We start from the raw sequence: 14,987 nt of genomic DNA, 5'->3' as shown, positions 1-14,987 counted from the left end.
CGTCACAGTTGTAAATATCCTTAGCTTCGAAATCACGACATAAATCTTCCAATTTGACGGTCCACTCTGTTACAACCCCAGTATCAACAGATCCACCTTCACCACTTACGATTTTCCAAGAAATTTTATGCCGAGTTTTGAACTTGTCTAGCCATCCCACAGAAGCTTTGAACTCATTTACTCCCATAGATTTCGCAACCTCCAAAGCCTTTTCCCTAATAATAGGCCCATTAATGGGAATTTTTTTAGCACGTGCGCGACAAATTTGAAGTCCAACAATTTTCGGGAATGATTTTTGAACCTGATCATTTCCGTGTTGCCAAAATTGTTTGAGCAGTTCATTTTTTTTTTTTCTTTAGGATGTCGCTTACCTGAGTCTTCCCGATATTGAATTTTGCAGCGAGATTGCGAACACTATTTTTTTGCCGATCATACACATTAATGAGTTCGACTTTATCTTTTAAAGTTAAATGTTTATGAGAAGACATTGTGCACTTCACACAACACTGAACAAAACTGAAAACTGAAACGACAAAAGGCCGACCAAATTCCCCTCCCCCTGCACACACCGAATTCATCAGAAGTTTTACACGTGCCTTAAAATTCTTGAAAAAGGGTTTAGAACCGCGACGTAAACCTTGATAAAATTCAGAGAATTGGAAATAGAAAATAAACACACGATTGAGGCAATACGTGGAAGAAACGTTCCTAGAAAAAGGGCCGTGAGCTCTCCCGCAGTCCGTTATGGGGAGATCAAATTAAGTGCTAATCTAAACGAAACAGTGCAGATTGCCTGTCCGCGTCCGTTACAGAGAATGTCCGCTAGACGGAAGCTGCAAACACGTTAAAACCAATGGAGGTGAGTTGGGGAATTTGAAAATGTCCGTTGTAGAGAGATGTCCGTTAACGAGAGGTGTCCATTAGGAGAAGTTTCACTGTATATTCAATTTATAAAATAATAAGAGGAGTTTACCTCAATATAGTACGTAGAACACTTCTGTATGATACTCTCCAGAAATTAAAACGGAAAAAAATCAACTTACCGGTACATTAGAGTAAAATATAAATAATTAAAAACCAATTTAACACAATTCAAATCAATTTAAAACAATTTAACGAAAATATTCAAAACGATTTTCCTTCCTGAAGCTGACAATGCTTTTCGACCGTATGTCGTGATCACAGGAATGAAAATTGATTTTCATTTAATTGTGTTAAATTGTTTTAAATTGATTTGAATTGTGTTAAATTGGTTTTTAATTATTTAAATTTTACTCTAATGTACGAGTAAGTTGTCGATTTTTTCCGTTTTAATTTCTGGAGAGTATCATACGGAAGTGTTCTACGTACTATATTGAGGTAAACTCCTCTTATTATTTTACAAATATTAATATCAACGTAGAACGTATTGAATATTACAGCTCTGATTCATACTATGTATATATTCAATATACAAGGTGTCTCAAAAATACATGGCATAACTTCAGGAATGAGTTCCTCATATGTACACAATAAAAATATTTTATATCAACATAGTTCCGGAGATGCTTGGTTTCCGAGTTTTGAAGGTCTGTCTGTGACACTTAAATGTTCACATCATCTTATAGTAATTGTTCAAAATGTCCACTTTCTTCCTGAATACAGGCCTCACATTGACATCTCATGGACTCATGAAGACGATGCCAAATTCCTGGTATGTTTCGTATTGTCTCACAACCTGCCACAATTCGATTACGGAGAGTTTCCACATCAGCTACCGGAGTCGAATACACCAATGACTTTAAATGGTCCCACAAGAAGAAATCTAGTGGGTTTAAATCAGTGAGTGTGGAGGCCAGGCAGTTGGTCCACCTCTAACTATCCACCGACCAGGAAACCTTCGATTCAGGTAATTGTGGGCTAGGTGGCTGAAATGTGCAGGAGCGCCATCGTGCATGAGGTGTGCTTGTTGACAAATGATCAGTGGCGTGTCATCCAAGAAACCAGGCATGTTGTTTTCCAGAAAGTTTCTGTACGCCTGCCCTGTGAGTTTGTTTGGAAGTACATGGAGCCCAAATAACTTATCACCAAAAACACCTGCCCAGATGTTGAGGCTGAACCACTGTTGGTAATGTGATGGAAGAATTGCATGTGGGTTTTCCTTAGCCCATACGTGCTGATTGTGAAAATTTTGGATTCCGTCTCATGTGAACTGGGCTTCATTTGTGAATATCTCTAAGGCAGGAAAGTGAGTTGTACCACACTGCTGCAAGAACCACTGGCAAAACATTACTCGCGCAGGGTAATCTGCTGGTGACAAGTACTGTACCCGTTGCAGATGGTAAGGATACAGTTGGTGTTCTCGCAACACTCTCCAAATAGTCGAACGTTGAACAATCAGTTGCCTTGCTATTCTGCGTGTGCTGATTCCAAGAGTGGCATGCACAACATCCAAAATCTCCTCCTCTACTTCAGGAGTCTTAGATCTTGGTCATCCTCTGTCGGCAGCAAACCTTTTGTGGTACAAATGATGAGCATCCAGAGCATTGCCATCTACCAAACCGTACAAAAAGTGCATATCCGCTTGCTCCTGATTTGAGTACATGGTCAGAATGGAAAACCACCAGATTCTATCAATCAGTACCTTGTGATGAAGGAAATCAATATACAGTGGAACTTCTCTATTACGAACTTCTATTTAACGAATTTCTCTATATTACGAATTTTTTGCAAAACATTGCACCTTGAAACGAAATTACATGTAAAATTAACCTCATATAGCGAAGTGTTAGTCTCTCTATAACGAATTTTTAAAAATATACGACCTCCTTCCCTCCGAAATTACGCATTAGCATCTGGAATTAATCATTCTTTTAGTGAATACTTGTGGTCATTGACGCCCGTAGGAAGGTCTTTGTTTCATTTTTGTTACAGTTATAAAACCAAATGGGTTTTCTTAAAAGTGGTCATAAACTTTACAATAAATAGGATAGATTTGTAAATTGATGTTGGCTCAGGGGAAAACGAAATTCGCTGCGGTAAGCCTTTAGCGTGCTGCGGCGGCAATACATAGAATGATGCCATAGTCGATTTTTAGTAACGAACGCCTACTGAGTGACATTCTCTTCTCACCTCAACCGTACCACGTGACCTTCCTGTCAATCATTATGTGATATGTCCGTTCTCATCTAACTGGACTCCTAGTAGATGGTTTTCATGAAAAAAATTTTTTTTTTATTTAGTTCTTTTAGAACAATTTGTCATCAATCACATAGGCTATATGCTCTTGTATTTTTTTTTTTTTTTTTTTTGAAAAGTAACATACAGCATACATTAACCGTAAATTTTATATATGAATGAAAGTCGTATATTTCTTCAAAGTGATTGATAGGAAAAGTCACGTGATACTGTTGAATTGGCAAGCAAACGTCATTGAGTAGGCGGTACCTGTACTAACAATTCACTATATGGCCAGCGCAGCGAAGTTTGCGGTGTATGTATCGGCAAGAGCTACAGTCCAGTGATTTTTACATTTGGGGAAAAAATGTCGAAGAGAAAATGTTTAAGTATTAATGATAAAGTAAAGATTCTTCATGATATTGACCAGGGTTTTAAGAAAAAAGATATTGCGGAGAAATATGGCATACCTGCAAGCAGCTTATCTACGATTTTAAAAAATCGAGAATCAATTTTAAATGCAATTGAAGGAGCAGCAGACAAGAAGCGAATTAAATTGTGTATATACGAAGATGTTGATAAAGCTGTTCTAAAATGGGTGCAAATGATACGTGAAAAGAATATACCAATATCGGGTCCAATAATTAAGCAACAAGCTCTGAAATTTGCACAGTCCCTGGGACATACAGAATTTAATGCGAGCACTGGGTGGCTAGATAAATTTAAGAAGCGCCACAGAATTGTGGAAAAGGTTATTTGTGGAGAAAGTGTTAATGTAAGTGAAGAAGATTGCAACAGTTGGAGGAACAATACCTTAAAGAAGATTTTGGAAGAATATGAACCTAAGGATGTTTTTAATGCTGACGAAATGGGTTTATTCTTTAAATGTTTACCGAATAGAACTCTTGCTTTTAAAGATGATAAATGTTTTGGCGGAAAACAAAGCAAAGAAAGAATCACTGTGCTAGTTGGAGCAAATATGACAGGAAGTGAAAAATTAAGACTTTTAGTAATCGGAAAATCAAAAAACCCAAGATGTTTTAGAGGCACAAAATCTTTGGAAGTTGACTACACCTTTAATAAAAAAGCATGGATGACCAGTGATATCTTTGAAGACTGGATATTAAAACTAGACAAGCGTATAACAAAAGAAAAAAGGAAAATCGTGTTGGTAACTGACAACTGTCCAGCACATCCTGCCAGTATTTCTGCCAAACTTAAGTGTGAAGTTATTGTTTTTACCACCAAACGTGACGTCAAAACTCCAGCCAATGGACCAAGGCATAATTAAAAATTTTAAATTTCATTATCGAAAGAGAATAATAATGAAGATTGTCAATGCGTTATCAGAAAATAGAAACTTGGAAGTTACAATTAACCTTAGAGATTGCATCTCTGAACTGGCAAAAGTTTGGACAAACGATGTCACTGAATATACTATTCAAAATTGTTTTTCGAAAGCGGGATTTGCATTGAATGCAGAAGTCGAACATCAACTGGATGAACAAGATGAACTGCCCCTTTCACAACTGAAAAACTTTTGGAAAATATTAGAATCGTCCGGAAACATCGAAAATGAAATAACACTGGATAGTTATGTTTATGTAGATCAAGACCTGACTACAACAGAACATCCAAATGAAGATGAAATACTGCTGAACAGTGTTAGACACGACCATGATCACGAAGAAATTAACGATGACGCTGAAGACACATCAGAACAACCCGTAGAAAAGCCAACTCGTGAAGAAATGATTAACGCTTTTAAAACGGTTCGTATGGGTCTACAATTTTGTGAAAATGTTCCTGTTAATGTTTTTAATGCTCTGAACAAATGTGAGGTTTTCTTTGAGAATCAGACATTTTTTAATTGTACTGTGCAAACGAAAATTACGGATTTTTTTTAATTTGTGATACTTACTGGCGAAAATTGTGTAAGCGTAATTTAAATAAGTGTTTTTGAAATAAAATACATTAAAAATAAATGTAGATTGATTTTCATTTTCTAATTAAATAACAATTTCTAATAAAAAAGATATTCTCTGTATAACGAAATTTCTCTATAACGAATTTTTTCGCTGGATTTATAGAATTCGTTATAGGGAAGTTCGACTGTATATAAATATTATTTATTAATACTGAAAAAAAAGTAACAAACAACCAATTAGGTATGTGACTTTTGCTGCTAAACTTGAGCAAGTCTCTCAGCATCGGGAGAGTATGCTGTAAATTTTATCTTTAAACATGCTGAGAGGCTTGCATTTTGCAGACTGTTTCTTGATTTATTTTTAATATAATTCACGTTCGAAAATATTTTCCCACAGAAATACGCCAAACCAAAAACTGAGAGAAGTCCAAACGCAAATATTTTCAAATTTATATACATGTTTGGTAAGCTACTCCATGCATCGAACACAATCTGGTCTTGCTTTTTCAACTCATCTATTGCCGTTCATTTGGGTAGAATTGCAAGGACAGCCTTTTGCCTCTCCAAATCCTCAATTTCAGTTTTAAGGTATTTTAGTCTTGCACTCCACATGTTCTTGATTTTTAAGTCCTCTAACTCCATTTCAAATTGTGCTTCATGTGGGCTAAAAGTTAAAGATCAGTAGTTACATGTTCAAAGAGCCACAGGTTGCCAACCCCTGCTCTATGTGGAACATCTCCCTTGGGCCATCATTTAAAGGAGTGTTTAACTTTCTTATTTAAATTAGAACTGTTTTATGTGCAAAATTCAGATGTAACGAAGTTGCCACCAATCATCTAGCAATTTCTGCTTACTAAAGGCACAAGAGGATAACTAAATTTTAACTTATATTCTTTTATTTGAGAGTATACCTCTGCTTTGAAAAAAATTTTCATGTTATAATAAGACTGTAATTCTAAAAGAAGCACTTTTTGTCCAAAACTCAGCCATGGCAATATGTTGTAACAGTGTTACGATGACCAAAGCTCATAGCTTAATAAATTTGGCCTTTTTCACTCAAACTAGTTTTTTTTATTTCTCAATTACAATTGCACAATAAATTGTAAACAATTCAATTTGCTGTTAAAATTACATAAACAGCAAAAACAGAACTCCAACCTGTAAAAGTGATGGAGAAGTGTGTATTACAATTACTCTCTCCAATGAGCACAGAGTGAAAAAATAAGTCTGCCACAGCATGTAGTGCGTCATATTTTTGGATTTTATCAAAAACCTCTTGGATCTTAGGTCCTTTCAATTTTGCAATTCTGAATATGGAGCTCCATACCATTTAAGAGATTATATCTCCCACTCCCCGAGAATGAAAAACAATGTTTATAGGATTCTTCACACCTTGCCATCAAGCAAGCAGAATTTTTCAAATGGTTTATTTATTTATTCACATATAAATAAATTCATAAGGTGGCAAAAGACAATAAAAATGGAATGCAATTGAAAATGGAATGTAATATTATTTCCAAATCAAATGGAGACAGAAAGACTGATCATAAATTTTATGGGAGAAAAAAAAAAACTGAGATTTTGTGACGTTTTATGGAAAGAGGTCAAAAATTCAATAATACAATTTTATACTAAAAAATCACAAAAAACCCAGTACCTATCTCTATCTCTGGATCCCTGGTGATATTTTCCCCTTCGATTATCTCTCCTTCCTCGTCTTGAATTGTTATATTCATGTTGATTTGAATTAGGAATAACTCCTAAAAAATATATATTTTTTAAAATTAATATAAATAAAATATTAATGACTTAATATATATATAGTATTAATATGAAAATTAAATTTTATTCTTTAAAAATTATTAAAGTTAATTATTATTATATTCATTAAAAATGGAACACATTTTATACCACAAAGGATAACTGCAAAAAAAAAAAAAAAATGCTTATTTGTGGAAGTGTTAAATTTATCTAAATTAAGATCAAGTGAAATGAGTAGTAAAGACAAATGTTCCTAAATAATCTTTTCTCCTACTCAACCATCCATTTAATGGGATGACTGAGTGGGAGAAGACAGAGTTTAATTATTAATTGTAAAGTGGAATCCCCAGCTTTCAGTGCTGGGCTCACTGTTGTTTTCTTTATTTATTAATGATAAAGGTATATCAAGCTTATTGTCTAAGTTTGCAGATGACAAAGGTTGGCAGGGTAGTTAATGACAATGATAAAGGTAAACTTCTATGACAAGATCTATAAAAATTAGGCAGATGGGCTAAGAAATGGCACTGACATTGACAAATGAAGGGTACTACATATGGGTGGTGGTGGTGGTGGTGGTGGTGGTAGTAGTAGTAGTAGTAATCCCAGATTAATACACCATAGTGGAAAATTAAAAAAAACCTAAGGAAATTGGGCAGTCTCATATGAAGTTCTGAGTAGTGCAGACAGGCTGCTATGACAGCTCACTGGGTTTAGTCAAGGATATTTACAGGAATTTTGGTAGCAGGGATAAGAAGGTGATTATCCCACCGCACAAGGCAACAGACAGGCAATATCTAGAGTACTGTACTGAAAGCCTTATCTTAGGAATGATAGAGATGTGCTGGAACAGGTGCAGAGAAGGCAATGAGATCAGAGAAGGAACAAAAGGGTGCTCTTACCAAGAAAGGTTTCAGTTCTGCACACTGCAGCATCTGGAGACCACGCACCTGCAAGGTGATCTGATTTAGGCATTTAAACCTTTAAATGGATTGAAAAAGCTCAATATTGCTTAGGGGAACAAGAGGGAGGATTGTGGTAGGATGGTTGCAGGACAGATTTTAGGAAGTTTATCTTCAGCCAGTGTGCAGTTAATTGTTGCGACAAACTTCCATCTGTTGCTATGAATGTAGATAATTTGAAAAAATTCAAGGAAGAATTAGAGAAATTTTGAAGGGTGAACAGGTGATGTAGAAGTTTTTTTTTTTTTTTTTTTTGGCCGATGCTGTGCATGCCTGCTTTCTTACATCATTTACCACTACTAATACTAATGTATTCATATTTCAGTTAATGAACTTAAGTAGTCTGATATTTTAGTATTAGTATTAGAAAAACAGTGCAAGGAGACCACAGGCTTTTGATAAACTGGTAAAAAAAAAAAAAAAAGAAAGAAAAGAAAGAGAGATAAGAAATAACAAATTATGCACTTACATCCTTGTGAAGGTAATTATCCAGTTGACCTTTGAATATCTTCAAACTGTCAGCCTCAAATACCTGCAGAGGCAAAATAAAACTTCTTCTTGGCTAAAAGAAAACTTCTTACAATCAAGCCTAAACCTCCTTCCCCCCCCTCCGTAAGGCGCCTCCGTAGCCAGGTGGGCAGGAGCGGCAGTGCTTAGCACACGCTTCTTGATTAGACCGGGGTTCAAGCCCGTGACCACCAAATAAGGAGGATGCGGAAAGGTCAGGAAATGACCACCGCATTTCCCCGGAGCAATATGGCTTTAGTTGCTAATGCTCCTAAAAACCAAAAAAAACCAAACAACAACCCCTACATAATTTGAATTTATTGCCCCTAGTTCTGGAATTCTTTAAAAAAATGAAAAATTCTGCCTTAATTCATTTTACTAACCCATCTCAAAGCCTTATAAACCTCAATCAGGTCCCCTCTGAGGTGCCTGGTTGCCAAGCTCTATAGCCGACCCAATCTGAGTATTTCCATGTACAGTCACCTTTTTGCCGATCTCATCATATGAGTTGCCCTTCTTTGGACCCTTTCAAGAAACTCAATGTTTTTTTTCGGATGAGATCTTCATACTTTGACACAGTATTCCAAATGTTGTCTTAATTGCCTTATACAGTGGGATTATGACCTCCTATCTCTACAGGATGATGTTCGATAAATCATCGATAGGACACCATGCACTTTCCTTGCCATGCGTTTACACTGCTCAGAAAACTCCATATTTGTCCGTATTTCAACTCCCAGATTCATTTCTTTTAATACAGTTTTCAATCCCACCAAGTGGGTAAGTTATTTTGAGGCCACCATTACCCAAGTGCATTTTGCTGCATTCTACCCTCAAAATGTAAGGAATATTGGATCTCACCACGATGTTCATCATAACCTCAAAAGTCGTCAATCATACTGCATGATGGAAGAGATAGGGAAGGGTTGGCCGGAACTCAGCTCTAGAGGCTAAACATGGGTTCCACCACTTCAAGCTTCCAATAAGCAAAGTGGTGGTATTTCACCGATTGATGAGAGTCATCTACCACCTAGTACTGCCTGGTAACAGAGGGGCAGCATTCCTCCATGTGGTGTGGGCGCCACACCTCTACCCCTGCTTACATTGATTCACACCTGGGTGGTCACCCACCATGTACTTGTGCATGGAGGTTATACCCAGGATTACTAACAGTCCCACCATCGTGAAGGTACAAGCAGAGGATATGGCTGTCACAGACCATCCGGACTTCGCCGAAATTGGGTCCACTTGACTTGAGTGTCACCCAAATATCAGTTCCATCAGCGTTTTAGACTCCCAGGCAGCAAGTACAGCTTGTCAGGCATATGAGAGAATGTACCTTCACGGGTTAGCAGAATAAAAATAAATTTACGCAAGCGTAAATTTATTTTTATTCTGCTAACCTGTGGATAATATTCTTCCGATTTTCACATATCATTTAATTTTGTTAATTGGCAAGGTAAAATAAAAGTATAAATTTGTGCTTTATATCTTCATTTTTAAAGCTTGTGGATAATATACCTCTTATTTTCACTTATTACAAATGCCGTTTAATAGAATCAAAATTCAATTCGCAAACATTATCACAATAATGGGCCCTTACTGCAATTATTTTATGGCACCAGCATAAAAAAAATAATAATAATAATAAAAATAATAAATGCTGGCTCATTTGGATTACTGACATTCAGATTTGACGCTCTAGCTCTACTGTATACTTCTATGTAATGCATGCCATCATCCTGTTGGTTGTTTCAAGAATTTCTCTCTTCAAATGTGTGTTATTAAGCAACTATTCTGTTGGAGATGATAACATGGTATATTTTTGCATACAGGTCTAGAAGTCTCATTTTTGGAAGGATGTGGATCCATTGGAATGGTTGCACAGAAAAGCAACGAGATTAGTCAGGGATATAACAGGGTACTCTTTGCCAAGAAGGAAACAGTTCTGCAAATTGTGGCATCTAGAAACTAGACAGCACCTGCAAGGAAACCTGACTGAAGTGCTTAAATGGATGGAGTAAATTAAATGCAGATGGCATCTTAATTCTTGATCAGATGATGCACAAGGGGATGTACATTTAAGTTGAAAAAGGTTGACTGTGGATAAATGTGTGGAAATTTTTTTTAGCCAAAGAGCTAAAACTGTTTACAAATTTTTTTACAAAATTGTTTTAAAAGGGAAAACAGATTGCTACAAGTGGATCAAACATCTCATGTTTTGAATCCAATCATCACAAATAACCTCAGTCTTACAGTATAAAAAAAAAAAAATGCATTTGTAGCAAATGTGGTTTGCCCTTCAAGCCACTTCCAAAGCCTGAAGGAATAAGGAAAAAACCTCTGCAGCCTGAAGCGTATTAGCTAAGTTATTTTCAGTTTAAATGAAACAAACTAGAGCATAAGTTCTGAATCTCTTATGGTAGCTACCAAATCACTCCTATGCTTACCATTTTGTTGATTTCTTGGAGTAATGGTAAACTCTAATTCCAATGTACGTGCTTGCTTTGCTTCAGCCTTTGTCAAATTTTTGCTGTGGTGCATTGCTCTATGTGCTTTTAGATCAATTTCACTAAGAAATACAGCAGTAAATTTTTCATCACGGCAACTACCTTCTTCACACAAGTAATGTTCTTCTCGAAAATGGGACCGAAGGAATTCATAATTACTAAAATGAAAAATAAATGAAAATTCATTAAAACTAATTATTTTAAATGAAATAATAGCAGCTGCTAAAATAATTATCATGAAATTTACATGTTTTTGAAAAGAAAAAAAAAAAAAAAAAAAAAGGATTTCTCTTAAGAAAGAAAACTTGTGAATTTCAAAGCACAGAAAGAGAAGTAAAGTGGGAAGGAATAGTTAATTTTGATAAAAAGCATAAAATCCTTAAAGGTTATACTGTGCTTTACAACAAGAGATCTTGTCTGTTTATATATGAACTATTTCTAACATTATCTAAAGGGATTTTCAAAATTTTATGTAATGCTGATGGGATACAACTCCGTCATTAAACTTAACTGAATACTAAACAGAATAATCTATTCAGCTATTAGTTCAGAAATACACACACACACACACACACACACACACACACACACACACACACACACACACAGTTCTCGCTTTGCAAGTTTTTTTTTTTTTTCAAGTATCAACAAAATTGAAAATATGAACATTAATTGCAAAAAATGAAATGTTAAACATTCATAAATACTGCATTTCAAACCACGCACATAGCTATACCAATACAGTGTACCCCACTTTACAATATTAATCCGTTACCATTATATCGCAAAAACATCATAATGTGAACTCAATAACACATTTGTTTTTTGGTAATTCATTCCACGACCTAGGAAGTTCAAATTTTCACTATAACTCCCTAAAATTTTTATAGTTTATAAAAATATCAAGTTTTTATAGTGTAAATTGTATTAGTTACCAATTCAAATCATTAAACGCACTACACTTTCATCATTATCATATGTTATAAGAACCAATTTTGAACGATTTTGTGATATTTTTCTAAAGCACATTTCTGGAAGTCACGACCATAAAACAAAAACAATTTGCACTTTCTGGTTTATTGGGCTTTTCTGCAGGAAATTATAAACAGGTAGTTTTTTTTTTTTTTTTTCTTGTTAGTTGTTGGCGCATCAGCTTCTATGGCCATAATGCACCTCCCAAAGTTTTTGCATTTTACTGTGATCCAAGCCCGAGGCGGGAATCGAACCTGCGACCTTTGGGTTGCCACGCATGCACTTTACCTACCTGGCTAGCCCGGTCAGCTTAAACAGGTAGTAAACTCTATGTTATTGCATTTGTGAAAATACCAATAGCTGGAAATGTGTGGGTTTTTATGTTATTATGGTGAAATGTGTTTGCCCTTTACTGAAATCTTCAATCGTATAAAAAAATATAAATAAATTTTCAGAATCTTCTCTTCATTCCTTTTTTTTTTTAAGCTTCGTAAACTTGTTACTCGGCACAAATCGTGTTAGTTGCAATTTGTGCATTCTGTTAAAAAATGCTTATGCATGCTATTGAAATTTATAAAGAAAAGAGAAGATTATCTTGGAAATAAGCATTTATGAAGATGACTCCTTGTGCAACAAACCAACAAGTGCCGTGCCAATTATGAGTGATCAACGGGTGTGCATTTAGTTGATGACGATGATGAAGAATAACATTCTTTAACATTTGTAAGTCATAAATAATTTCTCTATTATTATAATTTGCTTGATTTAACAGGCTACATTTTCATTTCTTTGGATAAGTCAATCATTGTTTAAATAAACTAATTAGCTAACTAATTTCGTTGTTGATAATGTAACCCTTTTTTTAACATTAGGTTTATAAGAAATAAATTCCTGCTTTGCGAGTTTTTGCTTTACGAGTGCACGCTACGAACGAATTAACTTATAAAGTCAAGAACTACCTGTATTCTCAAACTGGAAACTACAAATCGTGGCTAACAGGATGCCTAGTATTTTCTGTGATGTCACTCCAAAATTTGTATTTGCACATGAAAGATTTTAAAATTTGTGCTTTGTCTAATGTCTTGTCAAATGTCATGTCCAATGACAATTAACTGCTGACAATGACATTAGCAGCCAAAATGTGTTTATGGAGCAAGTCACATACAAAGAATAACAGCATAAAAACAAAAGTTACCTGAAGAGATAATATTTCATTATATAACACATTTGAGAGATGGCAATTTACATTTGTAGTTTGTTCTGGTGCAATTTTTTCTGCTACATAAAATGCATATTATTCAGTTAATTAAAATTTCCAAAAAACTGCACAGCATCAGGGTAGAGCATTTTTTCAAAACCAAAATGGAGAGTTGCTGACAGGTTATTTATTCATAAGAGTCGTGGACTCAAACTTGTTAATGCTACAAATGATTTAAAAATTAAAATAATCGCACAAAGTGATGCTTACATGGGTTTTTGTATATTCTTTGAAGCAGAACTAAATCCACAATGAAAGTCACTGTTCATAAGTATCAAACCCAACCTGAAATTACAGTTTGATAACTTCAGTTACCATGCATAGTTGGGTTACCATACCTTCGCCACTCGAATGACATTAGGAAGCACACTGCTTTGGGATACTATGATGAATCTCGAGTGGCTGTATGTAATTATTTGCAAATGCCAAAACCTACTCAGGCAGTCCTATTAAGAGGTGCATTCAAGTTATAAGGTCTCCAAATTTATTTCTCATAAAGGACAAAAATACAAAAATGATAATTGCCTCACTTTTCAACACAGTCTCCTAGAAGTTGCATACATTTTTCATACCTATTCTTCAAAGATGTGAAGGCAACAAAGTTTTCTTTGTAGGTATGTTTGGCCTGCTGATAAATGGCAGAAGCAGCTGCTTGATGGCTAGGGAATCTTCTGCCATGAAGAGAATCCTTGATCATTGGAAACAACCAAAAGTCACAAGGTGCAAGGTCAGGTGAGTACAGAGGATATGGATTACTTAATGTTGTTTTATTTAAAAAATTTTGCACATCTCCAGAATGATGGGGTGAAGCATTTCCCTGATGGAAGTGAATGTGATTCAATCTGTGTGGGCATTGTTTTTTATGAAGTTCTAAGAGAAACTATTTCTTCAAAACTTCATATGAATTTCCTGTCACTGTTGTGCCCTCAGGCACACAATATGTAAGGATTATTCCACCAATATCCCATAAAACAGAAACCATCATTTTCTCTGCATTTGCAGCAACACAAAACTTTTTAGGTGGTGGTGAATCAGTGTGCTTCCATTAGGCAGACTGAAGTTTTGTTTCTGGATTGAAGAGTGGAATCTACGTCTCATACATAGTGACAATCAAGGAAACAGGAAGATCTGTTCACTGCAACATCTTGAGTGAACACTGCTTTGCACAAGTTGACGAGATTGTCTTTTTGTTCCTGGGAAAGTTGCCTTGGAACTTCAAACTGTCAGCCTCAAATACCTGCAGAGGCAAAAGAAAACTTCTTCTTGGTTAAAAGAAAACTTCTTACAATCAAGCCTAAACCTCCTTCCCCCCCCCTCCGTAAAGAAGTTTTCCCACAGGAACTAGTAGTTGTTGGTGACTCTATTGTCAGGGAAACGGGGAACATGCTTTGTAAAAAGGATAGGTGGAATAGGACCAGGGTATGTCTGCCAGGGGCAAAGGTTGATGACGTTGTAGAGTGGATATCATCTTTTAAGGGCACAAAAGGTGATATAGTTGTACACGTTGGAACTAATGATATTAAGAATAGGAGACCGGAGGAATTACTTAGCAAGTACAGGTCACTGTTGAAAAAAAGCCGTGAATTAGGGTTGACTTTGAAAGTGTCTGCAATTCTGACCAGACACGATAGGAGGGAGTATATGATGAGAGCCTTGTCAATCAATTCGGCCCTGGAGGGATTGTGCAAGGCTCAAGGGGTAGAATTTTTTTCAGCCTGGACTGTACTTGTTAACAGGAGAGATTGCTTCTACAGGGATGGGATACACTTAAATAGAAAGGGTGCAAGAATTTTTGCTGATGCTATCGAGGCAGTGTTAGGTGGGTCGGAAAACTGCTAGTTGGGGGGATACAAGGACTAATAGATTAACAGTAGCCACTGGCAGAGGTGGAAGTGATTCTTGCACTGCTTCTATTGAAATGAGCAGAAACCTGAAAA

General features: G+C 35.8%; 1 protein-coding gene across 1 annotated transcript in view; it reads right to left on the bottom strand.

The window, feature by feature from the left end:
• LOC150091756 (E3 ubiquitin-protein ligase ZNF598) overlaps nt 1–14,987 on the bottom strand; it is an 84,773-nt gene that overhangs the window by 11,024 nt on the left and 58,762 nt on the right. The window contains exons 4-5 of the mRNA XM_090376804.1: nt 10,761–10,978; nt 6,741–6,843 (exon numbers count right to left, since the gene is read on the bottom strand). Of these exons, the coding sequence (XP_090232930.1) occupies nt 6,741–6,843; nt 10,761–10,978 (321 nt within the window). The remainder of the gene's footprint in view (nt 1–6,740; nt 6,844–10,760; nt 10,979–14,987) is intronic.

Source organism: Mastigoproctus giganteus, chromosome 1 (assembly GCF_048544385.1).
Source record: "Mastigoproctus giganteus isolate SK-2022 chromosome 1, ASM4854438v1, whole genome shotgun sequence".
NCBI classification, from domain to species: domain Eukaryota; kingdom Metazoa; phylum Arthropoda; class Arachnida; order Uropygi; family Thelyphonidae; genus Mastigoproctus; species Mastigoproctus giganteus.
This window is presented reverse-complemented; position numbering and strand designations above follow the sequence as displayed.